Source organism: Taeniopygia guttata, chromosome 2 (assembly GCF_048771995.1).
Source record: "Taeniopygia guttata chromosome 2, bTaeGut7.mat, whole genome shotgun sequence".
NCBI lineage: Eukaryota > Metazoa > Chordata > Aves > Passeriformes > Estrildidae > Taeniopygia > Taeniopygia guttata.
This window is the reverse complement of record NC_133026.1, coordinates 89,305,448-89,320,450: the sequence shown is the minus strand read 5'-3', so window position 1 is coordinate 89,320,450 and position 15,003 is coordinate 89,305,448. Positions and strand designations below refer to the sequence as shown.

The 15,003-nt window shown below is 48.3% G+C and overlaps 1 protein-coding gene across 1 annotated transcript; it reads right to left on the bottom strand.

The window, feature by feature from the left end:
- Positions 1-5,810: 5,810 nt before the first annotated feature.
- On the bottom strand, positions 5,811-11,182 carry IRX1 (iroquois homeobox 1). The gene is made up of 4 exons (XM_030265818.4): positions 10,832-11,182; positions 7,229-8,243; positions 6,593-6,665; positions 5,811-6,207 (listed from the first exon to the last, which is right to left on the bottom strand). Exons 1-4 carry the CDS (start codon positions 11,093-11,095, stop codon positions 6,150-6,152), a joined length of 1,410 nt encoding a protein of 469 aa, XP_030121678.4. The 5' UTR covers positions 11,096-11,182; the 3' UTR covers positions 5,811-6,149.
- Positions 11,183-15,003: the final 3,821 nt, after the last annotated feature.

The following is a 15,003-nucleotide window of genomic DNA, read 5'->3' as shown; positions in this document are numbered from 1 at the left end:
ACCAGGACTTGGTGTGTGCCCCATGTTTGCATTTTTGCATCAGCTTGACTCCCAAGGAACATGTTAGGAAACAAGTTTGTCTATCAGGCATGAGGGAAGTCTATAATGCTATTTAAAGTAAGCAAAACCAGATAAAAGATGTGATTTTTTCACTTTTTTTTTTTTTAACACGTGTGCATGTATTCTCTTCATATACCCAAAAAAGAAGCCAAAACTAATATTAATAGTGGTGACGGGACTCAAGTAAATTAATTCCTTACAGAAGTACATTGTTTAGTTTTAAGAGCTCATATTTTCGAAGTCTTAAATTTTGAATACCTTTTTCTATGGGGTTTTCAGTCTCCTGGTACCCAGTGATTCCTGTCCACATGGCTGGTTTTACGGGCAAGCTATGAATGGCACTGCATGGGGGCACCGCACAATGGGGAACACCAACCTCGCCAGGAGCTGTTTCTGTAAATTTTCACTGGAAAACACGCCACGCAGCCCATGTTTATTGCATGTTCCAGCATTTTACTTGATTTGTTGTTCCCAGGTAAGTTTTACTGCTGAAACCCAGTGACTTGAAGACTGGAATCAGGCGCCATGTGGCTCCTCACTATAGCCCCACAGAGCCAGTGGTGGGCTCAGGCCCTGCTGGCCGTCACCATGGCCCTTCCTGGCAGAGGGGGACCGGTGGTCCTGCATGGCACAGCTCTGCTTCCCACAGGCCAGAGGAGACCTGCCACAGCTTTTCCAGCCATGGTTTCCTGATCTGAGGCTAGCAGCTGGGTTTTGGGACAAGTGGGTGGCTCCCCTTCATCCACCTGGATGCACAAAGGTCACCAAGATGGCAGAAGAGCTTCACCCCGGGACTGAGGCAGCAATCTGGGAATGGAGGGCATGTGCTGAAGCCCATGTTCAATGCTGTCTTTCACAGGGCACTTACAACTCACTAGCTCTTTCCCTGTGCTGCCTGTGTGCCTCTGTCAGCCCCGGCTATTCCTTACATCTCGCCTTTTAAGAACATTGAGGAATTAAAAAAAATATAAAAACAAAACAAACGAGCAAAAAGAACCCATACCGCAATAGCATCTCCAGGTGATGGAGACTCCCTTCATCGCGTTCCCTTCCCCGACACAGTCCGGTTGCTCCGCCTCAGGGCGCACCCCGGGGCAGCCTGAGCCCCATTCCCGCCCCAGGGTGCGCATCCCTCGGGGCGGACACCGGCAGCCCGCCTCTCCCCCGGGGCCAGGCACGGCTCTTCCCGCCCCTGCCTGATGGGCTGATGGGGACAGGGACGAGGCAGGGCCCCGCAGCCCCTTCCCCGGGGCCGGCCGGCGGTGGGACCCGCGCCAGGGGAGCCCCGCCGGGCAGAACTAATGCCGGGCCCGCATTGTCCCCCGCCAGCCGCCGGGTGGTTTCAATACGAGCCTGTTTAACAGGGGTCCGATGGCCGGCCGAGGCACAGAGCCACCGCTGCTGCCGGCCCCCGCTTCCCCGCCCCCGCCGCTCCGCGCTCTTTGTAATAGTCTCATCTACAAGGACGATTGAAACTTTATAGTGCATGATTCATAGAGCGAGGCTGGCGCTCGGAGCCGCGGCGTATATTACATTAATCTGTGTCAGGCCACTAAAACAGAGATATGAATATGAATTCTCCATATTGCAGGGGAGATAAATGTGCTTGTGAATAATTGATCGGCGCCTATGGAAAAAAAAAAAGAAAAAGAAAAAGAAAAAGAAAAAGAAAAAGAAAAAGAAAAAGAAAAAGAAAAAGAAAAAGAAAAAGAAAAAGAAAAAGAAAAAGAAAAAGAAAAAGAAAAAGAAAAAGAAAAAGAAAAAGAAAAAGAAAAAGAAAAAGAAAAAGAAAAAGAAAAAGAAAAAGAAAAAGAAAAAGAAAAAGAAAAAGAGAAAAAAAGAAAAAAAAAAGGGGGGCGGGGGGGGAAAGGGCTGGGGAAAACACGGTCGTGCCATGAAAGTTAGCCGGAGATCGAACGAGCCCGGAGATCATCAGGGCTGGTGCGGGGCTGCCGGGGGCGGGGGCAGCCACACCACACCCCCGCCCCGGCTCCGCCGGTCGCTGATGTCGGCGGAGGCTTCGGGGCCGCTCCAGTTTCAGAGAGTGCATCAAAAACTTAACCAAACCAGCAAGAAGGGATGACAGGAGCCGGGAATGATAACGATCGTAGGAACGAGCCAGTTTGAGCACACATACCCTACTAATTTTCTTCTTCCCTTTCTCTGGGTCTTTTTTTTTTTTTTTTTTTACCTTGTTAAAAATAGGCCTTTTTTTCCGAATTAAAAAAAAAAAAAAAATTAGGCATGCATACCAATCAGCGTGTTTCATAACTACCTCTCTGTGACAAAGCCAAATCCCCGTAAAACTGCCGTTCGCTTTTAATCTGTTCTGGCAACTGCGAATTTCTGAGTTTGCTGAACTCGAGATTATATCAACTTTTCACTGTTCTTTCTTCACAGATTTCTGACATTCTTCTGTTACTGCTAAGGAAATAATAACAAAAACAAGACATTTTCTTACTGGGGGAGGATGGAGGATTATGCAAACGCATAAAAAAAGTGTTTTCTGTCAGCCTTTTAAGTAGCACGAAAATGTATCTTGGCACTCGGTTCTCGTGCTAAAGGAAGTATATTACTCCTTTTAGTTCCCATTCGATTCAATGAGACTTTATTTATCAGGTTAAGGTAGCGCCATCATTAAAAAAGAAAGAAAAAAAAAAGGAGATAAAAAAGGTAGGAAACTAGTACTTTCCAATTTACTCTTATCAGCTCTAAGCATCCCTAATTACCACAAATCGTTTAGCCTTAAGCTTCTTCCCTGCACTCTGGTATTTTCTGGTATACATTTGCTGGGGTGGTTCTCAATGAAAATATGACAGGAAAACTACAAATTATTTTTCTGCCAGGGTGACGTAAACGATCATTCCTAGCACGGTTCACGTGACAAGCGAAACCTCGGGATTGAGAAGCTCCGGCTCCTTCCCAACCCGGGCGCAGGGGCTCCCGGCGGCGGGGAGCGGGTGGGGGCGGCACGGTGGCGTCCCGCCCGGCCCGGGCTCCGCACCCGGGCAGCCTCCGAGGTCTCCGTGCGGTAGCGCGATGACCGGCCGTACATGTCCTGTCTCTCTGAAACTTCCTGCAGGAGAAATGGCCCCCTCACTGTGGCTTTCCGGGGAGGGAAAGGCGATCACCCTGCTCCCTCAGGTGCCGAATAGGCTGAGGGGCCTTTGGGGACTGCTGGGCATTGAGGCACGCAGCCGGAGCTTTTGCGGCTAAAACAACACGGCATTTCTCAGCTGGCCTCGGGACTTTTCGGTTTTCCCCTTTTTAAGGGGAAGACGCCTTCCTATCCAAAAACTCTGGGAGTGGCGAAAGCACGCTCCGTCCGAGCAAGCAGCCCGCCGCCCAGGGCGCGCTCGTCCAGCAGTCGGCTCCCAGCCCGCCCCCGCCTTCGCCAGCTGCAGTGGGGACAGGAGCCCGGTGCTTCAGCCCATCCCCGGAAAATGCTCCGGGCGCGGCGGGGAAAGACGGAACGGTGCTCACCCCGCGGGGCTTCATTCATCGTCCCCAGCTCCCGGTAACACCCTCAGCTGCTTGGGGAGGGAAGCGTCACAATTGTTAGCGTTACTGGCGGGGGGGAGAGGTGGGAAATTCAAATAAGGAGATGAGGTGGGGGGGGGGAAGTCCAGTTCTGCAACAGAGTCAACTCTAGACATGCTGAGGCTTCCAGAGGAAAACTGCCAACCAGATAACTACTGGGAATTATCACTCTCCGGAGGATAATCAGGACTGTAAGCGCAGTCCGGAGGACGCAGCTGGCTTTCTGGCCGAGTTAAAGGCGGGCAGGCTCGGGCTCTCCGCCCCAGCCCAGCGGAGCCGCGGGCCGGGCGCGGGGACGGCGCCGCCCGCCGCCCACAGAGGGCGCTGCGAGCCTGCCCAAAGCGCGGCCCGCGGCCCCGCTCGGCCCCGCTCGGCCCGCGGCGCTCGGGCGCGGGTGCCCGCGGACAGGCGGGCGGGCGGGGCGCGCATAGGCTGACGCTGGGAGCAGCTCCAGTCCCGGCGGAGGTTCCTGTGCCGCGCAGGAATCCCCGCTCCGCTCCCCGCAGGACGGTTCGGCAGCGCCGCGCTCGCTCTGCCCCGCGGAGCGTCCCGGCGCGCCCTGAAGGTGCCGTCTCCACCTGGAGGAGCGGAGCCGGGCCCTGGCAGCCGAGCCAGGTCGGCGCCCGGAGGCAGCGGCGCCCCGGGCTGCTCGAGGACAGCCTCATTCCCGAGAGGAATTTAGGAACCGGGGCAGCCGATGCGGGACTGAGGCGATTTCATCTGAACTGATATGAAAAGAGACAGCAATTGCGTCAGGTCTACACCAGCACTGACCTGACGCACCGTTAAACTCTACAGGCTTGAAGACTTTTTCTTTCTTTTTCTTTTTTTTTTTTTTTTTTTTTTTAATTTTATTTTTAAATACGTCTTCCCTCTCCCCGAAGGCTTAATCACTCTAGTTTGGTAAAAAGTGCAATGTTTTCTTTTGTTGGAAAAACTACCAACGCGACACTGTCTGTCATTTAAGAAAAGGGAAAAAAAAAATACACCGAAACAGCTAAAAACCAAAGTACAGACTAATTTATGGTATGCTAGGAACTGCAGGATGTCAAAATGAGTCTCTTTCCAGAGGTTCTCCTTCAGATATTCCACACAAAATCTATTTTGCTTGACCTGTTTCTCTGCTCCATCAGAAAAACGCAAAATGTAGGAGCCCACCGCCTCCACCGCTTTGCCAACAGATCTCTAAGCCATAGTTTACCGAGGCTGTTTTTTGATTGAGATGATTTTGCAGCTAAATCGAGATCAATATTCTGATCTCTAACAAGAATTTTATTAATATTTTATTTGAAAATCTCATCTTGTTTCCGAGAAGTCCTGGTTTGAGGTTGGTTTAGTTTGGATAGGGCGTCACCGCATTATTTCTTAATGACTTTCCCAGCTGCTTCTTTCCATTTTCCACCATCAACAACCATCTGGTATCTTATTAGCACCTCAATGCTCATTTAGTGTTCTCATTTAGGAGGAAAAAAAAGAGAAATAAACACTCAAAAATATTACACATTTCAACGGACTGTCTTTGGAAGATTAATGCCTTTATAAAACGATAGATCCTGTCTTTCAGTCTATTTTCAACCAGCAGATCGGAATCGCGAAACTTTCTTCTAAGATGTGCAAGAGCTGTCTTTTTTTTTTCTTTTTTTTTTCTATTAAGATTGTATTTAATCTCATAGAAAAATACTTTTCACCGTTATATTTCCTCTGTGTTTATTCAAAGCGCATATCGCTACATATGATTATTTTTCCTAAACTATGGGTTTTTTTCATCTTGGATGAGAATATATACCAAAGCACTAAAGCTCTTGATCCAACTTAGCAACCAGTTTGGACAGCAAAGTTATACACTAGGGAACAGTGAGAAAACTTGTCCCTTTCAGTTTTAAAAACTATTTTGAAGCATGAGTGGAAGTCAGATCCATTTATGTCTGGAAAATGGATACTACAGAACACATCTGAATCACCACAATTAAAAAAATAACTTTAATATTACTAAGGCAGGAGCCAGCTTCACTCAACTTCGTAAATTTGCATGTATAAAAAAGGAAGCTCGCAGCTTGTTTTTGGCAAAATAGCTTGGATTTGCTACTTGAAGTTTCAGTTACCCAAAGGAAGAGACTTTACTTTTAGAAAACTAATTATGAATGTTTGAATAGATTTGTAATATATGTATAAGACCTGTAGCAACAGAATACATACCTGAAGAGAGCTCATAATTTCATTTAGTTTATTAGACAAAAATATATGATTTAGACAAGTTTTGCTGACGTGTTATTTACAATCTGAAATCACTCTATATACAGAAAAAAGAAAACCACAAACACATGGGAAACATTTACCAAACAAATAATCCAAGAATGGTTAGAATAACACGATCTGAAATGGTACAATGAGTAAGGGGATCCATCTACAGATTTGTGTAATGCCTTTATGGATTTGCACCACCTTATTGCAAAAAGAGATTGATGGGAGTCGTTTATACCGTTTCCTTTTTTTCACTCTCTCTGTCCTTAATACCAGTCTCTGTAATATTTTTTCACCAAATCATTTAATCAAGCAGAAGGGAGAGCTGTTAAAATTCTCGGTGTTCCCTCTTGCTGAGCCAAAGAGCTGCAGGGGGGGGGAGGGGGGAAGGAAAAAAAAAATAAAAAAAGACGTAACAATCTTTCAGAAAAAAAAGTATCTTCTTTTTTTTTCAGTTGCGTGTCTACTGCTATAGCCTCTTAGTAATAGATAATCTCACAGAAATCATTGTCTCTGGTGTAATTAACACAAGATCTTTGAGATCTGTTAAGTTTTAGAAAAGTTACAGTCTGGCTATGTAAAATTGCAATTTAGTCTAAGTTTGAAAATGCTAGAGCAACTCCTGTGCTGTTCTCATTGTCGGTATGTATTATTATGGTGATGATTAGGTGTTATAATTAGTCTTTATTATTCAAACACTCTGCTTCACATAAGTAACATTCCTACAGTGAAAACAAACAAACAAACTCACTTGTCACGGACAGGCTGGAAGGGCGATTTTAGCGGCTGGGGTGGGGAGTCAGTTCTTGGTACATTTTCTCTTTCTAGAAGGAGACAAAAAAGAAAAGAAACAAAACAAAAAAAAAAAAAGAAAAGAAAAGAAAATGGAAAAAAAAAGCCAAACAAAAACAGGAGAACCATTTTAGAATAATAACAGTAAGTATGTGGACACTGCAAAGAACACACTTCCCTCTCACCCTCCTGTTCAGACATGAACAAATACATGTGTACAGCACTATACCCTACTTTCAGTATTTAAGTAGTCTGCAAGCTTTTCTTGACACATTTCTTACTGTCCTTGAAGTTATTGGGAGATGGGGGTCATCAAAGAGGGAAGGAAAGCTCAAACCTCTATGTTTCGCTGCACTTTTCCTGAATTTTCATCTTACTTGATGGGCGTATAGGGTGAGAATGTAATAGGCCACGTGAAATGTGCTTAATGTATGTGACCAACATGCTGGGTGGGGGGCCAGAAATCAACGCTAGAGTAAACTGTAGCTCTATTAAAAGCAATCAGTTACACCAATGTGACACCATTCCTCAAGGAGAAGTTCACGTGCAAGTGTTGGGGGTGGAGGGAGAGGTGAAAGCCTGATACATTAATTACCTATGTGTTTGGGACTGGTCCTCTCTGAAGGCTTTTCACTGCTTAGAGCTCCCAGGGTTGCTGTTAAAACAGAAGATTGTTGCTGGGCCTGGAGGTGGTGATTGTGATGAGCAGCATGGTGGTGATTTACTCCCAAAAAGGACCTCACATTTAGAAGAGAACTCTGAGTGAGGAAAGCCCCATTTGTCCAGTTGTGAAATTTGCCAATCTGGCATGTGTAGAGTCCATGGCTAGGGAGAAAAGCAGGGTGCTGAATCTGAGGAGAAGTGTGGTTAACCTGGGGAGGAGGGGGTGGAGGAGGAGAAGATTTCAGGGCACCATCAGGACTGGTCGCCGTCTCTGCCAAAGACCAAATCTTGGGTTTGCTGTGAGATGGCATCTGTAAATTGTTCGGTCCTCCAGGACTGATGATTCTCGTGCTATTGTCAGAGGTCTCCTTCACCATGGCCAGTGTGTCTTTGGGTTTCAGCCCTTCAGACCCTGACAGTGCCAAATCCTTCTCCTTTTCCAAGTGCTCCTCTTCACTGCTTTGTCTCAGGAGCTCGGGCTTCTCCTCCTCTTCCTCGTTGCTCTGCTCCCCATCATTCTCATCGATTTTATCTATATCTATGCTCTCCAGATCAATTTCCTCATCATCTTCATTCTTTTCAGGGTCCCCCTCATTGTCACTCCCGAAGAGGTTTGCATCTTCTTGGTCCTTACTCCTGGAGCCCCAGGTCACCTTGTTCTCCTTCTTGAGCCGCCGGCGGGCATTGGCGAACCAGGTGGAGACCTGGGTGAGGGTCATCTTGGTGATGATGGCCAGCATGATCTTCTCGCCCTTGGTGGGGTAGGGGTTCTTGCGATGCTCGTTGAGCCAGGCCTTGAGGGTGCTGGTGCTCTCCCGGGTGGCATTTTTGGGCCGCCCCGGGTCCCCATATTGGAATTGTCCGTAGGGATAATAGGCGGGGGCAGTGTGGGCAGCAAAGGTAGCAGGGTGGACACCCGGATTATCTTTCAGCTCGTACTGGGAGCCCTGCAACACATTTAGACAAGCGGAGAGGAAAAAGCACATCAATTATCTCGTTAGCGTCTCTAACAGACCTGAATAGGCTACTCCGGGAGCCGGAATACGCCTTTCAGCGGTGCAAAGGGTCTTCACAGCCAAACTCGGCCCTGCCCGTTCCAGGCTCTTCACATTTAGGTCATACAGAGAGGTGTTCCCAAATGATTCCCCCTTCTTTCAGGGAAAGGAAAGAGAGGTGCTAAGAGGGGTTGTGACAGACATTGTGAGTATTTTCTCCGCGAACCAAACCAAACGATGGAAAGACAGCAACTTCGCCTTTGCCTCGGCGAGACAATTTACTGTGTCCTTGAAATTATCAGGCACATAGAACAGGTACTACACCGCAGTTACAAACTAATGCCCGCGTACAGCGCTGCATTTATCTGCAAAGTATCAGGGGGGTGTTAGAAATGCATGCAGAGCATTCTTTATTTTTGCTCCTAGTGAGATGAGGCTGGGGGGATGAATGCACAACTTCAGTACGAAGAGACTCATAATGTGAAAGACTTTCCATACGCATGCCAACACCACCATCCCTGCTCCCCAAATCATGCACCAAGATTCTGGAGTAAAACATTAACTTCTAACTGTTAGAAGAGCCTTTAAACTCTGGAATGAAAACTGATCCAGGCATTGTAGAATATGGATATTTAGACACTTTATCTCATAAGTTTTACTTTGATCTGTCCAGAGCAAACACAAGCTGTTTACAAGCGTTTAGAGACGGTGATTTATTTGCAATCAATATTCTTTTTATCATCAGTAGTAAAACACACAAAGTCAAATTATCCCATCAGGTGTTTTGGTAAATAACATTTTATCTTTCTAGCAACCTCATTAGGCCTCATTATTACCGCATTTTGTCCAGATATTAACCTAATATTTTAGTTCTTGATTTACAAATGTTCAGAAATTTAGAATGTATTTCAAAATATCACCATCATGGTTAATAACTGTAATAAAATACCAGGATACTTTGTGAGTAGGAACGGGAACTGTTCCAAAATAGCTAACATTTCAAGCAGTTTTCTTTATTTATTTTTTCTATTGCGACCTCGCCTTTTTTTGTTTTGTTTTGTTTTTGTTTTTTTGCCTAGTCCAGAAATACATTCTTCATACTACTATGTCATACTTTATGTCAGCCTTAGAAATCGACCTCTTCAACAATGTTTGTGAAGAAACTAATTTAACTTTGTCAAACAGTTAAGAATGTTCATGTATTTTAATTTCAGAGACACCGCTTATACACAAAGAGTAGCCCGATTTAATTTTTGTAATGTGTTACAGAGTGGGCTTTCTGCACTCCCTTTATTCTACTGTCTTTTGTTATTGTTGTTGAAATTATATTTTTTGTGTAAACTCTGTTGGGAATTCTTTTGAAGAAGCCACATGTGAATCACTCATTGCTTCTGTCTCAACTTTTACTGCATTTCCAAAATCAAGGTTAAAGAAAAGACTAGGAAATGCACGCTGTTTAAGGTGACTTTATAGGAAATGTTTGCATTAGAAAAATTATCTGTTTTCAGATGCTGTCCCTTGTTCAACAGCGTATTTTCCTCTTTGCCTACATATATTTAATAAAAACCGTAACAAGTTATGTATTGCGTGCATTCAGTTATAAATATTCGCACTTTTCTGTGTCGGGGGAGAGCAAAGAGGGACGTTTAGAAAATTAAGTGGAACCTATGTGTAGCGCCGCCGACAATTTTGGTAATACCAGCAACGAAAATGTTTCAACAACACCGGATATTAAAACAGTTCGTTTTGAAAAAAAATGTTTCAGTTTCTAACTATTACGTTTGTAAGAAAATGTCAAATTAATCCCGAAGACAGTCTGGGTGGCTACAATGTCTCTTAGAATTAACGCCGATATGCGTTTTTGCCTCTATGCCTATAATGGGATGTAGATGCCCTCTTTCGTTTCATGCAAATCCCATCTATGATACCCGCCATAATCAGAGTATGAAAAGTTCAAAGAACAGAACGGGACATTTTCAAGGCTTAAGGAAAATGCCTTGAAATAAACGGGCGCCCCAGGTACCGACACTTTGGCCTTTCGGACGGAACCTGTTTATTGCTCAGCGGCAAAGAAAAGTACCAAGCGGCAAGAGGAGCGCGCTGGAAAGCCCAGTGAAACAGCAGGACCGACAATATCACCCATCAACAACACACCAATAACAACAAAGAATGAAAAGAAAACAAAAAAATAGCCGAGTTGCTAGGGAAAACCGACAATACGGAGGCAGGAGCCCTGCTTAGCGGTTCCACCGTCAAGAAAAACTCGGAGGAGTTTTGCCCGACTGGAACGACGAGGAAGATGGGGGACTTCGCGTGCAGACTGAGTCCGCGACCCCCAGCCCCGCTCTCGCCCGCAGACCCGTCAACAACCACGCTTCCCTCTCCACGGCGGACCCCGCGCCGGGTGTGAGCCGCCACCGCAGCCGGCCCGCCGCCCCCCGCGCTGGCTCCGCAGCCTCCCCCGCCCCCGGCTCCCCCGGCCTCCGCGGCCGCGCTCGGCGGGCCCGGGCAAGCGAGGGGGCAGCGCGGTGCTCACTCACCATTTGGGAGAAGAGGCCGAGGTCGGCGGTGTAGGGCAGGAAGGCGCTGTAGTTGGGGGCGCTGTAGGGGCTGGCGTACATGCCCAGCACCGAGGTGACAGCGGCCGAGCCGCTGCCCAGCTCGGCGCCCGCGGGCCGACCCGAGGCGGCAGCGGCGGCGGCGGCGGCTGCGGCGGCGGCGGCCAGCACCCCGGGCCGGTCGCTCCCGTACACCGCCTGACTGGCGCTGAGATACTGCGGGTAGCCCAGCTGGGGGAAGGACATCTCCGGGGCGCGGGCACGGAGGCGGCGGCAGCAGTACTGGCGGCAGCAGCAGAAGCGGCAGAGATATAAAAAAAAAAAAAAAAAAAAAAAAAAGAGGAGGGGGGAAGGGGGGGGGGGGAGGAATTATACAAAAAAAAAAAAAAAAAAAAAAAAGAAGAAAGGGGGAGGAGGGAGCCTGCTGAAGAGCCGGGAAGGGGAGCGGAACAAACCCGGGCTTCTCTGGATCTTTCTCTCTCTCTTTTTTTTTTCCTCCCCCCCCCCCACCCTGCTCTTTACTGGAGTCAGGCAGGGCGAGAGAAAAGAAATCGAGCCGATAATTTTCTTTTTTCTTTCTGATTTCTTTCTGTCAGATATATATTGCACCCTAGGTATGGAGGAGGAGGAGGAGGAGTGTGGCAGGATTCAGTGGGGTGTCTTTCCTCAAATCTCGGCTCTTCTGTGCTCCTAAATCCCTTAGATGTGATCTGATCAACAATTGAGCTCCAACTGATGTGTCTGCCCTTAGGTCCTAGGCTGATCTTTCAGATACAATTTGAAGTTGATGTTTTGATTGGCACCCACTTGAGCTGGAAGCGCCGCCCCGCGCCCCCCGCCCGCCCCGCCGCCCCCCTCGGCGCAGCACGTGGTGCGCAGCCCAGCCCGGGCCGCTGGGCTCGGAGCTGCGTGCGTGTGTGTGTGCGTGTGTCCGCGCAGCTGCTGTGCTCTGCTCCGAGTGTATTTAATGTTTAGCAATGGGCTCCTTTCAGAAAAGCCCCCACTGCTGTATGACAACCTGTCTACACGATTTTACAGCTGTCCAACATTGGGGTTTTGCTGTTTCGCAGCCTTAGTGTGTCCCCTTTTAACAAAAACAACTGTGTTGCTGGGTTTTTTTTTCCACCTTTAACATTGAGTCCCCCTTGTCGTCGTTGGACTCGGGAACAAATGAGAGTAGCCGTGAGAGGAAAAGGGGGCTTTGCAGCCAGGCAACTTGTAACAATTTACCACTACCAAAAAAAAAAAAAAAAAAAAAAAGGGCAGATAAATAAATAAATAAATAAATGCTATCTCTCCACAGCAACCCACAAACGCCACTCTTACACAAACACATATGTGCAACTTTGCTGAAAGTCAAAAGGCTCCTAGCAGTACTTCCCAGAAGAATCTTTAGTAAAAAAAAAAAAAAAAAAAAAAAAAAAGAAATAAAAATGGAGAGGGAAAAAAAAGACCCGCAGCGATGCGACCCTCCCCGCCGCCCTTTCTCCTCCTCATGCCCTGCCGACGGATTGACACTCAGGGACAATTATCATAGGCATTGCGACAGTTTTCAGAATACTGGAAATAAATAATCCCGCAAATCAACAACCTCGACATGTATGCCGAGGGGCACAGAAAACCCCCAGCCCTCGCCCCTGAGCGGAGGAGGGGGTTAGGGGGAAACCGGGTGTCTTGTTGATTGTCAAAACTTCCATCCTCCCGTTTCAGTGGGGACCGAAGGAAACACATCGGGGGGAAACACAGGGAGAGGGACGAGGCGGGGGAACACAGGGGACACACACACGAAAGGACCAAAACGAGCTCTTGCCATTATGATCATTAACAACAATGATTAGAGGAAGGGATTTTTTTCCTCTCTTCTTCTCTTTCTCCCCTTGGAAAGGGGCGGAAGGTGCAGCGGGAGACAAAGGACTCCTCTGCGAGGGACCCGGCTGCCTTACGGGAGGCGGACTGTCACCGCTATGCCCTGCCTGCCGTGTTGTCCAGTTCCCCGACGTGGCTGGGCTCGCCCGAACCGCGTTGGGACCGAGAGAGCATCGCACTGCCCGGGCGGCACCGCAAACTTTCCCTTTCCTACCGCTGCCGGGGCCCTCCCAGCTCCCCCGCTGTGGAAAACGAGGAGCGCGGGGGCGGCGGGCCGAGGGCTGGGCGTTTCTTGCCCCAACCTTCCCAGCCCCGGTGGGACTGCCGGGGGCCGCTCTGCCCCACGAGTTCAGCGCGCAGCCCGCGCCGGGGCTGCGCTCCTGCACCGCCGGCTGCGCAGAGTCCGCACGGCCGGGCCGGGCGCTGCCGTCCCTTCGGCCGGCCCCGGCGGAGAGGCCCCGCGGAAGGGCGCGGAGCGGCCGTCCCCGGCCCAGCCCTCGCCGCCGCGGTCCCCGCAGCCCAGGAGCTCCGTCTTTGTGCTGAAAGGGGCGGCCGAGCTCTTCTTTAGGGACAGCGCGGCGCGGAGCGGCCGCAGACGCAAAGGCCCGCGGCTTTTCGGGATGCAAGGGGAGAGGGGGAAGGGAAGAAGGAGGAGGAGTGCGGGGACGACGGGTGTCTCTCTCCTTTTCCCGAGCCCAGAGCGAGAGTCAACCCTAAGGTTCGGGCCGCTCCGCGGGGCTTCGCGCTCCCTCTCCCAGCTGGCAGCACCGGGCTGGGGCCGGCAGCCCGGATCCCGCCGGGAACTGGCCGCGCGGGAGCGGAGGGAAATGCCTCCCCTCCTGCCAACGCCCCCGCGGGGTGTCTCCAACCCCGGCCAGCCCTTTTCTCCCCGTGCTCCAGGGAACCGCTCCGTCTCACGGTGTTGATTAAACTTCCTTCCCCATCAGTTGGAAATAGGGAACTTTCCCCTTCCTATGTCTACCAGGGAGAGCAGTACCTCCCCCGCACCGCTCCAAAAATCTCACCCTCAAAGCAGGAGAGCGACCCTCAGACAAAAATGCACCGCTGTAACAGAGCTGAGTGGGACTTGAAATTTGCAGCCTTATTTTGCGAATGGAAGTGTCACATTACAAGGGCTTCAGGTAAATAAAGGTGGGATAAGCACCGACGCTGCTGAAATCTTCTTAGCTCTTTAGATCTGTGTGGAATGTGTATCCAGAAAAGGTTTCCACTTGGAGGCTTAAGAAATGTGAGTCATCCCCTCCCCCACTCGCTCTCATCCTTCTCGGATCGGTTAAGGGAAGAAAAAAAAAAAGGAAAGAAAAAGGAAAAAAGTCTCCTTTGCTTTTCTATCAGCCCTGCATCTTTTTGGTGAGAACTTTGCTACTCTTCACCTTGAGTAGAAATGGAGCAAATAAATGCAAAGTTCAGGCTACCTGTAACTATGATTTCGGAAAGAAACAAAAAGAAGGGAGACAAGGAAAAAAACAAAAAATCAAAACAACAACAAACGTAAATTGGAAGGAAAATAAAGTAGGAAGGGAAAAAACCGCCAAGGAGGGAGAAAAGTTAGAAGACTGGTATGAAAGCTTTGTTCGTCATCTGCAAAGTTCCTTGCGCAAGGATGAGCAGGGTCCCGCGAACGCCATTAATTATGCACAATTCTGATCAGAAAATGCCAATTCCCACGCGATTCCTGCTCCTGCACAGGACATTGCCCAATTTTTTTTTCTTTATGACGTTTTATTAAGTCACTTTAGTAGACAACCTTTCAAAGCCCTTTTTAATTTTTTCCCCCTTGTGCAAGTAAGCTAGGACCAGAGCTGCTACACTAAGCTACTTAGCTTGAAAATCAGTTTAGTGAAGGTCTGGGAGATTCTGGGTTTATTTCCTCCTATACAAGACCTATAGCAGGAGCTTAATAACAAAAGTGCGAAAAGAATGAAACTGTACGGAAAATTACAAACATCAGCAGCAGCTGCCCGAAGCGCTAAGAAAATCTTTCCCTAAACCCTGGACCTAAACCGTCCAAAAGGTCGGTGTGATCAACCCCTCCTACTCGTAATTTAGCTTCAAATTGTAAATAGGCAGAATAAAATACAGATTTAAAAAAAAAAAAAGTTGTAATCATAATTCGAAAAATAAACCTCTTCCTTTTGCCTTTTTTTTTTTTTCCCCCATTTTTTTCCCCTGAGAACTGTGTTGTAGTTGCTTGAACGCCTCCTTAACTTTCTGCAAGACCTAACAAAAAGGAGCGCGGTGCCAACTCATTAGCCGAACAGCGTTTT